Source organism: Glycine max, chromosome 1 (genome assembly GCF_000004515.6).
Source record: "Glycine max cultivar Williams 82 chromosome 1, Glycine_max_v4.0, whole genome shotgun sequence".
Taxonomy (NCBI): Eukaryota; Viridiplantae; Streptophyta; class Magnoliopsida; order Fabales; family Fabaceae; genus Glycine; species Glycine max.
Genome location: NC_016088.4, coordinates 12,941,756 through 12,959,069, shown reverse-complemented (window position 1 = coordinate 12,959,069; position 17,314 = coordinate 12,941,756). Strand labels below are relative to the sequence as shown.

Here is a 17,314-nt window from a genome sequence, read left to right as displayed (position 1 = left end):
CAAGGATAATGCCTACTCAAGTATTTCCTCTCGAAACACCTTAACGTGATTGGCAAGGGCAAAGTCTCTCTCTATTCATAACAGAAGTAAAAACATGATAGGTTATCAAGCAGTTTAACAAGGCATGATTGGAAGATAATCAGCACATCAAAAGATTAATAGTCGATTGACTAGGAGACAAAAATTTTAAATAAAAAAAAGATTGGTCACTTATTCATAATCAACAACAAATATTCCAAATGAATCCTAGAAATGAAAACATAATCACATTGTACACACACATGGAGATGTCAACAATCACTTGATTGTGATAGAAACATCAATAATCCAATTGTTTGATGTAGGCTCACAACACAGAATGAATTATACTCAAGCTTGCAAGTGTAATCAAATTACTTGACTTAAGCACGCAACACAAAGAATAGGTTGCACTAGAATCAGAAGGTACGATCAAAAAAGTATTCTTTATGAAATATATCTCGATATGAGTCATCGAACTATAGAGTACCAGCATCACTAAGAACAAGAAATCACAAACAACCATATTATCCATGCAATTAAGGCAGAACACCATACTACAAGCATACATAGAATTATAAGGTTCCTATAACAAGTATATAACATACATATAAGAATATAGAATTGAACAGTCACTAAGGGTGTATTTAAGGAAACACAAGTTTCAACAATCATGCTTATGGTCACACACAAAAAAAAAGGATTAGTCAACACATTTTAACACATCGATTAAACACACCTGCAAGTTCAAGGTTTTTAACAACATTAATACACACATCAAATTTTCAAGACCACTTGTATCACCTAATGACTTGCCATGACATCCTTCCGCACTTCACGAATTATAGAGATGGTCAATCTCATAACTCATGACTCAATAGAGGATTTATGGTATAGCAGACATTAAGGATGCAAGGCACATACAAGCATTATTATTAAGTCGCATTTGATCATGTAGAAGAAAATACAAATAATAATTCAAGCATGCTCAACAAAAGTACTCATAAGTAACCACACAGAGTGCACACCAAAATATGGTAAGCACATAACACACTGGCCGAAAGGTTCGACCTGCTCTGATACCACTAAATGTGACGCTCTCTACCCCTCATATATAGATACTAATAATAAAAGAAATAAGAAATCAAAATTAATTAAAAGTTTTTAAAACACATTTAAATACAAGCCTTTCAAAATGGTCAAAGGCTCACATTCACTTTTCTAACATCATAATAAAACTTGTCCAAATAAATAATAAATCATCTTGGCTCAAAACAAGGTCATCCAAGACTTCATGCAATTAATATAGAAACATATACCCCAATGTCACATCCTATCAGAGCATTGTGTTCCCGTGTCCTCTAGCATGAGGTTCTTCATAGTCATCCACCTAATCATCTGCTCCCACGAACACAAGGTTTGAGATCATCACAGGATCCAAACACAAATAGCACACAGGGAGTGAGTTATCACATTCCTAGCTAATAGAGAAAAACAAGACAACATATAGATATACATATCATATAAATGAAATATAACTTACTTAAACATAGTTCACGTCATTCCATCACTTTGTCGCGTAACATCACATCACAACATAACTCGTCTCATTCATTTTCACATCATTCATGTACTCAAGAATCAAAACACAATATCACTAAATCAATCAATATCGATCAATACACAAGCGTTATGCAATAGATACACTAAGACTCAATTTTATATGCAATATGGTACCGTGTAAGTGAAAAACCTTGTCGGACGCCTAGGAGTACATGACAAGACAAACCACGCACTAGTAAGTCAGGTCACTCTCACTAGGTAAAATCATAAGGAGATTAGTCGGGGTCACGCTGTTTTGCGAGAATGCTCCAACCATGTGAGATCGGCACAGGCTTAAAAGAGCACTCAAATTGGATGTATTTACCCCCAAGGCCTACACTTCGAAGAGTCCGTCAGGGCCTCTCCCTCCTAATTCAGGTCCAACCCAGAAAACATTTTAGCATGCAAATTGTATCTATGAATTGTACGAAGCACACGACTCCTCAATTATTCTCAAAATAATTTTATCTCGTCGTGCTTGTGATTAAACTCGTCGAGTCCCCTCAATGGTTCCCATCACAATACTCATCGTGCATTAACTCGTCGTCCTTAAAGGGTCTTATAGTCGTGTGATTCTAGTATAATTCATAGCTCTCAACTCAATGCACACAACATCTCAATGCACATATATATTACAAGTCAATACATACTCAATTTATCACATACACTCGGTCTCAATCACAATGGTATAATCTCAATTAAACATGTAATCACACCTCATGAATCACATACACTTTACATATGAACTATGCAATACACACGACTCCTCAATTGTTCTCAAAATAATTTTATCACTTCGCGCTTGTGATTAAACTCGTCGGGTCCCTACAGTGGATCCCATCATAATACTCATCGCCCTTAAAGGGTCTTACAATTGTGTGATTGCACAGTTCTTAGCTCACAACTCAATACACACATCTCAATACACATGTATTTCTCCATTCATCACGAATTCAATTTATCACATACTCACAATTTGAAGCACAATTTCATAATCTCAATATAACAATTTATACAAAAAGTTTATCACAACCTGGGGAGTAAAATCCCTCAAATAATTTCACACAATTATATCAAAATCAATTAATCAAAATCATAGGTATAAAAAAATGAAAACACCAAGAGCATTCAATTTTATCAACCAATTCACATTAGGACATCAATATTGTATTTATAATCATAAAGGAAAAATTATAATTCAATAAACATCCCAAAATAAACCCCAATTTAATCCTCTAAGGATCCCTACATATGTTCATTCTAACCCCAATTGCGATAAACTCATCCTTTACCTCTAAGCGGGTTCACGTGTGTTCCAGCAGCGATAGCGGCCTCTCTAGCAATTTCCTGAGATTCCTCGAGTTTTTCTTCTGATTTGTTCTGATATGGTTTCCAAGCAAAAGAGATTAAAGCCTTCATTTCCTGAGATTCCTCAAGTTTTTCTTTTGATTCCTCGACTTTTCTCTCTCCATCAATATTATTTCACAAATCCCAATGGTGAAGGTGTGCAAAAAGGAACTTCAAACCAGGTATCTAAATATTACGGTGATCCAACGGTTAACGAGTTCGGGATCATAGTTTTACTGGACAGGTTTTAAGTCTCTGTGGGAAAAGAGAAAGCTACAATGCAAAGGACATTTCTCTTAGCTGTAATACTTTTTCAGAATTTCCAACGGTGGTAGTGCTTGGAAATGAGTTTCAAACCTGGTGTTTAAATATCACAATGATCCAACGGTTAACGAGTCCGAGATTGTCGATTCACTAAGACAGATTTGAGTATATGCGGGAAAAAGAGAGGATTTTGGAAGGGGAAAAGAGAAAATGAAATTGAGAGAAAGAGGAGGTATAGAGTCTATCGTCAGTCTATCTTGTTTCTATTTATAGCTAGAGTACTCACAACCTATTATTTACTCTATTTATTTATTTTTTATTATTTTATAAAAAAGAACTCTATTTTATTTCCTATCAAATGAATAAATCAAATATTTTTTTATTTTCATTCAAACCATTATTTTAATACAATTATTTCTCCTTATTTATTTAATCATAAAAATCTCACCATTTACTGAAACTCTATTTCTTTTTTTTTTAACTAAAAAACCTTTTTAATTTATTTACAAAAAAATGGAATGTTACGGCCACTCTTTCGACTTGTGAGGCAGAATACGTAGCAACTACTTCATATGTTTGTCATGCAGTCTAGCTTAGGAATTTGTTAAAAGAGTTGGGTATGTCACAAGAAGACCCAACCAAGGTCTTTGTGGACAGTCAGCCATTGCTGTAGCAAAGAATCCAGTGTTCCATGATTGAAGCAAACATATTGATACCTGTTAATAGCAAGAAAGGATGTACATGTAGAATATGTGAAGTCTCAAGACCAAATAGCCGACATCTTCACCAAGCCGCCCAAGCAAGAAGACTTTATCAAGTTAAGAAGCTTACTTGGAATGATAAATCAAGTTTAAGGGGGTGTTGGATAATATAAACTTGATTTAGCCCATTAATCAAGTGTTAGGATCATTAAGTTTGTGCTACTACTTTAAAGAAACTTCTAGAAAAGTGTAGAAATAAGTAGAAGTAATATTTAATTAAAAAAGTGTGTAGAACTCTCCCTTGAAGTACGTGGAAACTTTCCTGATATATCTAGAACTCTCCCTTGAAGCCTATAAAAGGGGGAGAGGTTGCCATTTGTAAGTGGATCCAAAAAAGCCAACGAAATCAAAACAAAAAAATTTCTCAAGTAATAAAAACTAGTCTTCTTTCAAATATTCTCTCCTCCATTTCTCTCAAATACTTCCTATAATCTTCTACTTTCCTACAAGCTCTTCATCTAACTTTTACAAAAGCTAAAGTGCATAAGTTAATTTTAGCTTATCGAAGAAGCTCAATTTATTTTCTTCTCCTATAGGTGCTTATGAAAATGTTTATATATCCAAACAGGATCTTAAACCATAGTTTCTGTGAGTTTGTCTATAGACATTATTGCTTCAGCCATATTGCTGACTCCACCTAATGCAATAACGCTTGGTTCCTGTTGTTATTGTTTCAACTTATAGAAACTTGGAGAACTACTTTATAATATAGTGACCAGTTGAAAATGGTTATTCAGATCCTATTAACTTTTAACTTGTTAATCTTGTTTCTATCAGCTTGCAGTCTCACAATCAGAGAACAACAATCCCCCCTCTAGACCAGCAAGCTGCAATGTTCAGTAACTCGCTCTTCCATCTCAACTTCACACTCATAGTACAACTCCTATTCTTCAAACAAGCACTCATCCTCATTCCTCATCACAAGTTCAGCCTCGTATTCACATTGGTTTGATTGAGTAGAAAACGAGGAATGTTCTTAAAGTTTTAGGTGGAGTCCAAAAGTATGAAATTGATCCTAATCCAAGAGGCAAAGAAAAAAAAAATACTATTCACATAGCTTTCTTATGGTTTCTCTAAGCAAGTATTGGCAGAGACAGTCGACCCATTATGTTCATGCTTATGACAACTTAAATCATACGGGCTAAACTAAACAAGACCATATCACAAGGAAGAAAATAAATTATAACTTACCAAAAACTAATTATGGCATTAAATGAATATGTTTTCAGTTCATATATGTTTCGACAAGTTGACCTAGTTCACTCTATTTTGCTAAACCAACAAACTAATTCACAAGAATTATAAAACCAACAGACATATATACTTGTCACTTCAACCAGCCAACACTATAATGCAAAAGGGATTTCTACTTAAAACTCAGTATATCTAGGGTTTAAACAAACACAAACATAAAGTAGCAATGCCAACAAATTAATAAGCATGTTGCCAACACCAAGCGCATATAAATGAAACCTATAACAAATGAGGGAGCACGAACAACAAAGACATTAATCTTTGAGCAAGAGCATAAAGTATACATTGTTACTTAATGCATGACGGAGGTACAATCAATAGAGGGAAGCGCTGAAACGATGGATGAGAGTGAGGCAGAGTGAAGCAAAATGGTAGTTGCAGCAAACTTCGGAGGTCACGGTCATGGCAGAGTCAATGGCACAAGATTGATGGCGTAAGAGTGAGGGTTTGTGTACAACTAGAGTGAAAATTTTATAGTATATGAAGGTGTTAAAGACGATTTTGAAAAATAACGTCATTGTCAGCTTAAAATCAAAAATTGTTTTCAAAAAAGGTCGTGGTAACCTTCAAATCAAAGACGGTTTTATAAAAACCATCGTTAACACCTTCTAGAAAAGACAATTTTTATAAAACCGTCTTAAAAAAGTTGGAAACAATTTCAAAAATGTCACCGCCTATTTTTCTACATATGTTTTTCGAAAACCGACCTAGATACAACGATGTTAAAACACATTTTTTTTAGTAGTGTAATTTTACGTCAAGTTCAATGCAACTCATGGCACTTGCATTTGAAGAAACTTTTTCTTAATTTAACTCTTCACCAACATACATGTCACAATACTTTGTGAATTATCTTGGTCCAAAAAGTTCCATTGCTTGAGCAAGTAATGAAGAGTCATCAGTGAGATCGGAGTAGCCACTACTAGAACCATGTTGTGGATGTTGAAACCAAGGAAAAGTAAGGGTATGCTAAAATGCATCCCAAGCATAACAATGAAAAGGTTGGATTGAAGGTGTTCAAGAAGCAAAGTAAGTTTATGTTTCTTTTTGCTTCTTCTATCAATCACTGAAGTCCAAGTTCTATAGAATTAAATATAGTTTAGTGGAAAATAATACTAAATTTCTTTATGTTTGACAGATCCTACAATACTCCTGCAACAAGTGTCAAATTACTTTACATAGGGTAGGATCCTAATAAATAAATAAAACTCAAGCCTTAAATATTTTTTTCTTTATAATAAAAGTGAACAATCATTAATGGAAGAAAATTGAAGGAATTTGGAAGGTACTGACTCCTCCATATAGTTAAGATGAAGCCACTTTATGCTTCTAATGATTTTACCATATAGTCAAGAGGAAAATGTAGAAGGACACACTGTAGGTCTGCTACTTGTAGACCCACTGGTCATTTCTCTAATGGCCTCAACATTCCTAATTTTGTCAGTGGAGTTTATGTCTCTAATTTTGATTTCCCCATCGTTAATTTTGTGTTGCTTAGTTAAATATATGACTTATATATGCTAGTGTTTGCTCTGGCTCCGTAGTGTAAGTTAATTTGTGATTTTTTTTCAGGTAAAGAAGTTGGGTTAGAGTCCATTGAAATGAAGCTAGAAGGGTGGATAATTCCTGCCTCTTCTTCCCTATTATTTGTCCTTCCTCTTAATTGTTGTAACATGTAAGGACTAAGAAGTTCATCTCTTATTTCAGCTTATTCATTTTATTTTAACTATTCTCTCATATTTCATCTTATTTTTTGATGTTGTTTCAAGGATAGGTATTTTCACTTGTCAAGTTAATGTTCTTAGCATGTCAAAGGAATGCTCAACCATGATATTAACGAAAGAGATAAGTCACCATGCAATGTAAGCATTGAGTAATGTATCTAATATACAAACTTCTGAAACATGTATATCTATGATTGCTTTGTTATCGTTACAGAACCGATGCCTTAATTATATATTGTTGGATCAAGTGGCCTCGAATAATTAAGAAGGGGGGGTTGAATTAATTATTAACGAACCTTTACTAATTAAAAATCTATCCTTCTTAATGTTACCAAAAGTAAAAGCAATAATTAAAGTGCACAGCGGGAATTAAAGAGTGTAGGGAAGAAGACGACAAACATAAGAGTTTTATACTGGTTCGGCAACAACCTGTGCCTACATCCAGTCCCCAAGCGACCTACGGTCCTTGAGATTTCTTTTCAACCTTGTAAAGTCCTTTACAAGCAAAGATCTACAAGGGATGTACCCTCCCTTGTGTACCCTCCCTTATTCTCTTTGAACAACCTAGTGGATGTACCCTCCTCCACTAGAACTGATCCACAAGAGATGTACCCTCTCTTGTTCTCATTCACAACAACCCAAGTAGTTGTACCCTCTACTTGTACCACAAAGGATGTAGCCTCCAATGTGTTAAGACAAAGTTCTCAGGCGGTTAGTCCTTCGAAACTTTGTGAAGGTGGAAACAAAAGAATTTTCAGGCGGTTAGTCCTTTGAAATCTTTTGTTTATGAGAAAGGGAAGAATCAAAAGAATTCTCAGACTATGTCGTTTTGAATTCTTTGACAAGAGAGAAGGGTGACACAAAAGAATTCAGGCGGTTAGTCCTTCGTTCTTTTGGAAAAGGGAGAAGAGAGACACAAAATGAATTCAGGCGGTTAGTCCTTGGCAAATTCTTTTTGGCAAAGGGAGAAGGAAATGAAAAAGATGAATAGCACACTTTTGTTTTCAAGGTTTAGAAAACCAGAAAACTTTAGAAAGCTTATGGAAAAGGAAGAAAAAGAAGAAGATGTTCAAAGGAGATTCAAAGATTGTAAAGGATTGTAATAATTGTTATGAATGAATATCTAAAATGCAAGTCAAGGTCTTGCTTTTATAGACTCTTCATGTCTGGTCAAGAAAACCATTAGAAGAGTTATAACCTTTAGAAAAACTTGAAAACCATTGGAAGAGTTACATATTTTGATTTTAATTCAAAACTTATCACTGGTAATCGATTACAAAATTATTGTAATCGATTACACAAAGCATTTTTGTGAAAGGATGTGACTCTTCACAATTGAATTTGAATTTCAACGTTCAAACACACTGGTAATTGATTACCAATATCTTGTAATCGATTACACCATTTTGAAATTAATTGGAACGTTGTAAATTCAGTTGAAAGCTTTTGAAAACAAACTTTGTCATTGGTAATCGATTACAGTAAACTAGTAATCGATTACCAGAGAGTAAAAACTCTTTGGTAAAAGATTTTGTGAAAACTTCATGTGCTACTCAATGTTTTGAAAAACTTTTTAATACTTATCTTGATTGAGTCTTCTCTTGATTCTTGAATCTTGAGTCTTGAATCTTGATCTTGATTATTCTTGATTCTTGATTCTTGAAATCAAATTTCTCTTGATTCTTGAATTGTTCTTGACTCAATCTTGAAATCATTCTCTTGGGAATTGTTCTTGACTCAATCTTGAAATCATTCTCTTGAGCTTTTTGTCATCATCTTTGTTATCATCAAAACAACTTGAATTAATCTTGATTCGTCATCATGAAGCTTGCTTCTACATATATCAGTGTTCATGGATAAGCTTCTAGCTTGGGAAGCATCAAACTTATATCAATACAGTGCAGATCATTCATCACTAATCTAATGGTGAAAAATAAATTAATTTCCTACCAATGTTAGAATCTTTTAAAGGAAAAAGACAAGTTAAGGGTTCTTGCTTTATTTTTACTTACCAAATCAAAGTTAGTAATGTCACACAATGAGACACGTGTATTTTGCGACATACCTAAAGAGAAGAGAGATAATTACTCACATACTTATTTTGCAACATGGCTGGATAGAGACACTCACACTTACTGACACGCCTATTTTTCTCTAAAGACAAAAAACAAAGACCACACTTATATATTGTCATTATAGCATGTTAATTGAGGAAATAATCTTGTTTCTTACTTTAATTAAATTTCATCTTTTAATGAAAATTTTGAAAGAATCTTATTTATATCTTATGGTCATATGCATTTTAGGAATTAATTTAATTAGGAAAAGATCTATTTTTAGTTTTGCATCAACGTATATGTTTCTTGCTTTAATTAAATTTCATCTTGTACTCTATCTACTATAATTAAATTTCATCTTTTAATGAAAATATTGAAAGAATCTCATTTTGTCTTTTCCCTTTTTTAAACACAATAGGAAATTAGATTTCCATCATTAGATTAGTGATTAATATTTATTTTTCCTTTTGTTTTTCTATTTTCTTTCTTATTTCTCGCCCACCCACAGGCACAGTTTCTGTTGGAAAGGGAAAGGTTATAGGAAGTATTTAAGAGAAATGGAGGAGGAGAGAATATTTAAAAGAAGGCTAGTTTTTATTACTTGAGAAATGTTTTTGTTTTGGCTTCGTTGGATACTTTACAAATGACAACCTATCCCCCTTTTGTAGGCTTCAAGGGAGAGTTCTAGATACATCAAGAAAGATTCCACACACATTAAGGGAGAGTTCTACACACTTCTCCCAACTACTTAGTTCTACACACTTCTTCCAATTAAATATTACTTCTACTTATTTTTACACTTCTCTAGAATTTTCTTTGGAGTAATAGCACAAACTTAATGGGCCTAACACTTGATTAATGGGCTAAATCGAGTTTACATCATTCAACAGTCCCCTTTAAACTTGATTTACCATTCCAAGTAAGCTTCTTAACTTGATAAAGTCTTCTTGCTCGAGCGACTCGGTGAAGATGCATGTTAGCTACTTGGTCTTGAGACTTCACATATTTTGCATGTCAATCCTTTCTTGTTATGCCCTCCCTTATGTAGTGGTAACGGGTATCAATATGTTTGCTTCGATCATGGAACACTGGATTCTTTGCTAGAGCAATGGCTGACTTATTATCCACAAAGATTTTGGTCAGCTCTTCTTGTGGCATGCCTAACTCTTTTAACAAACTCCTAAGCCAGACTGCATGACAAACGCATGAAGTAACTACTACGTATTTTGCCTCACAAGTCAAAAGAGAGACTATCGGCTGCTTTTTTGACATCCAAGTGTGTTGGATCAAGTGGCCTCGGAATAATTAAGAAGGGGGGGTTGAATTAATTATTAGTGAACCTTTACTAATTAAAAAAAAACTTATCCTTCTTAATGTTACTAGATTAAATTAGGCTTTTACTACAAATTTAAGAAAGTAAAGAACAAAAATAGAAACTTAACCAAAAGTAAAAGCGATAATTAAAGTGCACAGCGGAAATTAAAGAGTGGAGGGAAGAAGAAGACAAACACAAGAATTTTATACTGGTTCGGCAACAACCCGTGCCTACATCCAGTCCCCAAGCGACCTGCGGTCCTTGAGATTTCTTTTCAACCTTGTAAAAACCTTTACAAGCACAGATCCACAAGGGATGTACCCTCCCTTGTTCTCTTTAAACAGAGTGGATGTACCCTCCACTTGAACTGATCCACAAGAGATGTACCCTCTCTTGTTCTCAATTACAACAACCCAAGTAGATGTACCATCTACTTGTACCACAAAGGATGTACCCTCCAATGTGTTAAGACAAAGTTCTCAGGCGGTTAGTCCTTTAAAACTTTGTGAAGGGGAAACAAAAGATATCTCAGGCGGTTAGTCCTTTGAAATCTTGTTTAAGGGAAAGGGAAGAATCAAAAGAATTCTCAGACTATGTCGTTTTGAATTCTTTGAAAAGGGAGAAGGGAGACACAAAAGAATTCAAGCGGTTAGTCCTTTTTTCTTTTGGAAAAGGGAGAAGAGAGACACAAAAAGAATTCAGGCGGTTAGTCCTTATCGAATTCTTTTTGGCAAAGGGAGAAGAGAATGAAAAGATATAGCACACTTTTGTTTTCTGTAAAAGAACAAGGTTTGGAAACCAGAAAACTTAGAAAGCTTTTTGGCAAAGGAAGAAGAAGAAAGATGAGTAGCAAAGGTTTCAAGATTTCACAAAAGTTGTTTAAGAAGATCAAAAAGTTGTTTGAATGCAAGTCAAGGTCTTGCTTTTATAGACTCTTCATGTTTGGTCAAGAAAACCATTGGAAGAGTTATAACCTTGAGAAAACCATTGGAAGAGTTACATGTCTTGATTTTTATTCAAAACTTGTCACTGGTAATCAATTACCAAAACCATGTAATCGATTACACAAAGCATTTTATGAAAAGATGTGACTCTTCACAATTGAATTTGAATTTCAATGTTCAGATACACTGGTAATCGATTACCAATATATTGTAATCGATTACACCATTTAAAAAACAATTGAAACGTTGCAAATTCAATTAAAAGCTTTTGAAATCAAACTTTGCCACTGGTAATCGATTATAGGAAACTGGTAATCGATTACCAGAGAGTAAAAACTCTGGTAACTTAGAAAATTTTGAGAAAAACTCTTTTGAAAAACAAAATTGTGCTATGTTTGTTTTTTGAAGAATCTTTTCAATACTTCCCTTGTGAAGTCTTCTTGATTTCTTCTCTTGAATCTTGAAATCAAACTTCTCTTGATTCTTGAATCTTCTTGATTTCTTCTCATGAAACTTGAAATTAATCTTGATCTTGAACTTGTTGACTCAATCTTGAAATCATTCTTTGGGATTTTTGTCATCATCTTTGTCATCATCAAAACTACTTGAATCAACTTGATTCATCATCATGAAGCTTGCTTCTACAAAGTGAAGGTTGTATTCCCCATGAAAAACACAAATCCATTGGTACTTTTTTTATCATGTTCATCTCCAGCCCAATCATTATCACTGTAACCTACAAGCTTATAGTTTTTACTTGTTGAGAACCATAACCAAAGATGATTGTTCCTTTGATATAGCAAAGAATTCGTTTTGCAGCCTTGTGGTGAGTAGTGGTTGGAGTCTCCATGTATCGACTAATGAGTCCAGTAGCATATAGGATGTCTGGTCTCATGCACGTCAAATATCGCAAACTACCCAACAAACTCTTTAAATTTGTAGCATCCACCTTTTTTGCTTTGTCTAACTTTGATAACTTCATTTTGCACTCCACCAATGTTCCAATTGGCTTGCAGTTATCCATCTTGAATTTCTTGAGCATCTCCTTTGCGTAGTTTTGCTGTGAAATGAAGATTTCATCTCGAACTCCTTGATCATTGCTTTCTTGAACTCTTCAAACATACTTGGATTACTTCCTGTGAAGATTAAGTCATCCACATATATGCACACAATCAAAATATCTCTATCCTTGATCTTGGCATAAAGTGCATGCTCGTCTAGGCACTTTGTGAAGTTATTTTCTTGGAAGTACTTGCCAATGCAATTGTACCATGCTCTCGGTGCTTGTTTTAGTCCATAAAGTGTCTTCTTTAGCTTGAAAACTGTGTCTTCTTCTCCTTTCACCTTGTATCCCAATGGTTGCTTGATGTACAATTCTTCCTCGAGGACTCCATTCAAGAAGGCAGACTTCACCTCCATCTGATGAATTCTTCACTTGTGTTGAGTTGCAAGAGAGAGTATTAGTCTTATGGTCTCTAGGCGAGCGACCAGAGCAAACACCTCATCATAATCAATCCCAACGTTTTGACTATGACCTTTTGCAACTAGCCTTACCTTGAATCTTTCAATTTCTCCCTTGGCATTCTTCTTTGTTTTGTACAACCACTTGACACCAATAGCCTTTTACCCTTTTTGAAAGGAGACGAGTTCCCATGTGTCGTTCTTCTCGATGGATCTAATTTCTTCGTCCATTTCATGTCTCTATCTTTTATATTGCGCAACTTCTTCAAAGTCCACTAGTTCATAATCTGCAAAGAGACAAAATAGTGTGATATTATCCAATCTCTCAGTTCAATCATAAAGATCTTGGAGGGTTCTTGTGCATGACACAACCCTTTCACTCTCAGGAGATGACAAAGTGTCTTCATGAGTGGTTGATGTTGATGGGGTGAGCTCTTATTGAACATGTTAAGGTGTCTTCTCTTCCTCAAGTGGAGGAAAGAAGTAGTATTCCTTTTCATGAGTCTCAAAGTCCCATTGTTCTTCTTCGTCAAACACAACATCTCGACTAATTACCATCTTCTTGTTGTTTGGGTTGTACAACTTGTACCCTTTTGAAATTGAATCATAACCGATGAAGATGAATCTCTCACTCTTGTCATCAAGTTTTTCTCTTCTCTCGTCTGGGACATGAACATAAGCTATACTCCCAAAGACCCTCAAGTGAGAGATACCAGGCTTTCTTCCACTCCATGCTTCTTGTGGTGTCTTTCTCCATACACCTCTTGTTGTAGATTGATTGGACAGATAAACTCTAAATGCCAAAGCTTTTGCCTAAAATTCTTTTGGCAGTTTCTTGCTTTTGAGCATGCTTCAAGCCATATCAAGGATCGTTCTATTTTATCTTTCTGCCACACTATTCTATTGGGGGATCTTAGAACTGTCAGGGGACGTCTAATTCCATTCTCTTCACAAAACTCTTGAAACTTTTTGCAAGTGAATTCTCCTCCTCGATCAGTCCTTATGGCTTTGATCTCTCAACCACTTTCTTTTTCTACTGCAGCTTTGAACTTCTTGAAGGTGGAAAAGACTTATGATTTTTGCTTTAAGAAATAGACCCATGTTTTTCTTGAAAAATAATCAATGAAAAAGAGGAAATATTTATTTTTACGTAGTGAGCTTGGGGCTTGATTGGCCCACAGACGTTAACATGTATTAGCTCGGGTGGCTTCTTAGCTCTTGAGTTTGACTCCTTTGGAAAAATCATTCTAAATTTCTTGCCAAGTAAACATCCTTAACAGAGTTGATCAGGGTGATTAATATAGGGTAGTCCTCTTACCATCTTCTCCTTTGATAGCAAACTTAAGCCTCCAAAATTTAAGTGCCCAAATCGAAGATTCCGTAGCCAAGATGCATCAATGTAGCAAGCTTTAAGATATTTTGCAACATCGTTTTGGATATTCAACTAGAACATCCTATTTCTTGACATTGGTAGCTTGGTGATTAGATTTTTTCTCCCATCTCTGATGGAAAGACTGAAATCTTTCATGTGAATATCATAGCCTTTTTTGAGTAATTGTCCCAAACTCAAAATATTGTTCTTCATATTTGGGACGTAGTAGACATTTGATATGAATTCATGTCTTCTATCTTACCTTTTCCTTTTGCATGAGTCTTAGAATTATCACCAAATGAGACATTTCCACTTACTGATTCATCAAGATCCACAAACATGCTTCTTTTTCCGCACATATGGTTGCTTGCACCAGTGTCAAGGTACCATGTGTTTTCTTGGGTACCTTCATTACCTCTACGTGCTAGGAGCACTATTTCAAACTTCTTGTCTTTTTGCTCCACATAGTTAGTCACCTCCTCAACTTTATTCTTGGAGAATCTACATTCTAAAGCATAGTGGACAATCTTTTCACAATTGTAGCATCAAGTTTGAGATTTATCATACCTTGTGCTTGTATAGCCTCATCCATATTCTCTTGTTGAGCTTTTTCCTTTCTCATAACTGTTGTTGATGAAATTTAACCTCGTCCACTGTTTCCACGTCCTACCTATCCTCAGCCGCGACCTCCACCTCGTTGACTTCTCTCATTTCCTCGACTTTCTTCCTTCTCCTTTAGTTGCATCTTGAAGATTTTCTCAGTGATCTTTTGCTTCTTCTTATGCTTCTCCTCATAAGCTTGCAGTGATCCTTGAAGTTTTTCTATCATCATAGTTTCTAAATCTTTGGTTTCCTTGATTGTCACAACAATGTGCACAAATTTGGGATCTAACGAGCATAGTATCTTCTCCATAATTCTTACATCTTTTAACTTCTCACCATTTCTTTCTAGTTGATTTGAAACTACGGGAATTCTTGAAAAATAATCAGAAATGGACTCCGACTCTTTCATATGTAAGGATTCAAACTCACCTCTTAAGAGTTTGGAGACACACCTTATTTACTTTGTCTTCTCCTTTGTGAGAGGTTTGAAGCTTATCTCATGCCTCCTTAGCGAATGTTGCATCAGAAATCTTCTCGAGCGCATCATCATCTAATGCTTGAAAGATGAAGAAGAGAGCTTTCTTGTCTCTCTTTCTTGAATCCTTTAAAGTCCCTTTTGTGCTTGGGATAATGAAGTCTCATCTTGCGGCTCCTTATAGCCTTTTTCAACCATTTCCCAAACATCATGTGCTCCAAGAAGGGCCTTCATTTTGATGCTCTAAATGTCATTGATGCTTCCCTTTTGAAGTGGAACCTAGAAGGATGTCGTTCCACTACTTGCCGTAACTATAGAGGAATTTCTTATCAAAACCTAAGCTCTGATACCACTTTGTTGGAAAGGAGAAGGTTATAGGAAGTATTTGAGAGAAATGGAGGAGGAGAGAATATTTGAAAGAAGACTAGTTTTTATTACTTGAGAAATGCTTTTGTTTTGGCTTCGTTGGATACTTTACAAATGACAACCTCTCCCCTTTTTATAGGCTTCAAGGGAGAGTTCTAGATACATCAAGAAAGATCCCACACACTTCAAGAGAGAGTTCTACAAACTTCTTCCAACTACTTAGTTCTACACACTTCTTCTAATTAAATATTTCTTCTGCTTATTTCTACACTTCTTTAGAATTTTCTTTAGAGTAGTAGCACAAACTTAGTGGGCCTAACACTTGATTAATGGGCTAAATCAAGTTTATATCATTCAACAGTTTCTCCCTCTCCCTCCGTTCTCACTAAACTCAACCTGATATTTAGGAGACCTGCCAAGTCTTGTTTTGAATCTTTTATCCATGTTTTCTCATATGTATGTATTTGTGTGTTCTTCACGCTCAACAGCAACAACAACAACAACCTGCACCCAAATATGCTTGGAGTTCTTCTAAATATTGTTGGAATACTTCTAAAGGGCAATGGGAGCGGCGTGAAGAGGAGGAGTGGGAGTCTCTGCCAAGGAGAGAAGAAGAGGAGTTGAAGAAGACCTAGGAGGCACACAAGGAAAGGGAAATACAAAACCGTCGGTCGAAAAAATTGTGATCAAGTTCTCTTATTAGTTACTTAATTAGCTTAGTGCTGGGTTTTGTTAAGCTTTCATTCTAGTAGTACCAGTTTGTGTGCACTTACTTGTTTTTCTTCTTACTTGGTTAGTTTAGGGTTGTTTTTGTTAGCCTTTCATTCTCCTAGTTTCCATACTTTTGTTTCCTATAAATTCTGTCAATCAATACTATCAATACTATGAGTAATTTTATGGAACTCCCCTCATGTTTAATAAGATTTTATAGATTTATGGAACTAGTGCAGCATGCCAAATTACTTACAGTAAATACAAGAACAAATCCCAGTTCATAATTGAGGTAAGTTGTAAGCCTCTCGCTTCCTTATATATGTGGACAATTCAGCCAGCACTCTCTTTAAAATGGCTGTGAAGATAAATATTCCAACGAGGAAGTATAAAGTATAAACAGGAGGAAATAAATGAATCTGGGAAGCAAAAACAAATAGATGGAAAAAGGAATCTTGAAAGGCAATGTGGCTGTGGAGTATGCTTGCTGACAGAGACAGAATAGAAAAAAGGTTATTAGGTTGTTGCTTTTTTTGGTTACTGATACACGAGGTAATCTGGTTGAATTAGTGGCTTAAATCTGTTGAATTGGATGACAGATAAAAAAAAAAAAAGGAAGAGGGTAATAGTATGTGGGCGGGGTTGGTTAGTCATATACAAGATAAATCTGTTGAATTGTGGAGGCTGCAAGAACAAATAGAACTTACGGGTCAGGGGGGCAAAAACTGAGGTCTGCAAACTAAGAGTTATATTTTGATATATATGTTCTTTTGGAGCTTTTGGAGCCTCCCGATCATTGCTATTCATGTTATGGTCATTTTTTAGTTTACACTAATAGTTTAATTTTGACATTTTGTCGGTATAAAAAAATTTACAATGTTAACTAATACGATAACACCTTGGTGTCTGTCACCATTTGAAACCATCTTTCTAGTGTATGTTACACAATAGCCACTATGCCTTACCATGCACCGAAAATCTGTTAGAATCTAACACAGAAAACAGAAGCAAATTAAGCAATGAGTAATAGGTGAAAAATC

At 35.1% G+C, this 17,314-nt stretch overlaps 1 protein-coding gene across 1 annotated transcript; it reads right to left on the bottom strand.

The window, feature by feature from the left end:
* Positions 1 to 13,194: 13,194 nt before the first annotated feature.
* LOC102660714 (uncharacterized) lies at positions 13,195 to 15,032 on the bottom strand. Its single transcript, XM_006573957.1, has 3 exons — positions 14,813 to 15,032; positions 14,382 to 14,627; positions 13,195 to 13,427 (listed from the first exon to the last, which is right to left on the bottom strand). The coding sequence occupies exons 1-3, from the start codon at positions 15,030 to 15,032 to the stop codon at positions 13,195 to 13,197; spliced, it is 699 nt and encodes a 232-aa protein (XP_006574020.1).
* Between the last annotated feature and the right edge of the window lie 2,282 nt (positions 15,033 to 17,314).

Excerpts from the sequence above, each read along its gene's own strand:
- LOC102660714 (XM_006573957.1), bottom strand. The coding sequence starts at position 15,032 with ATGGAGAAGATACTATGCTCGTTAGATCCCAAATTTGTGCACATTGTT. Across the intron at positions 14,628-14,812 it reads AAATGAGAGAAGTCAACGAG|AATGTAGATTCTCCAAGAAT; the intron begins GTGGAGGTCGCG and ends ACTATGCTTTAG. Across the intron at positions 13,428-14,381 it reads GACTCATGCAAAAGGAAAAG|CTTATGTTCATGTCCCAGAC; the intron begins GTAAGATAGAAG and ends TTGGGAGTATAG.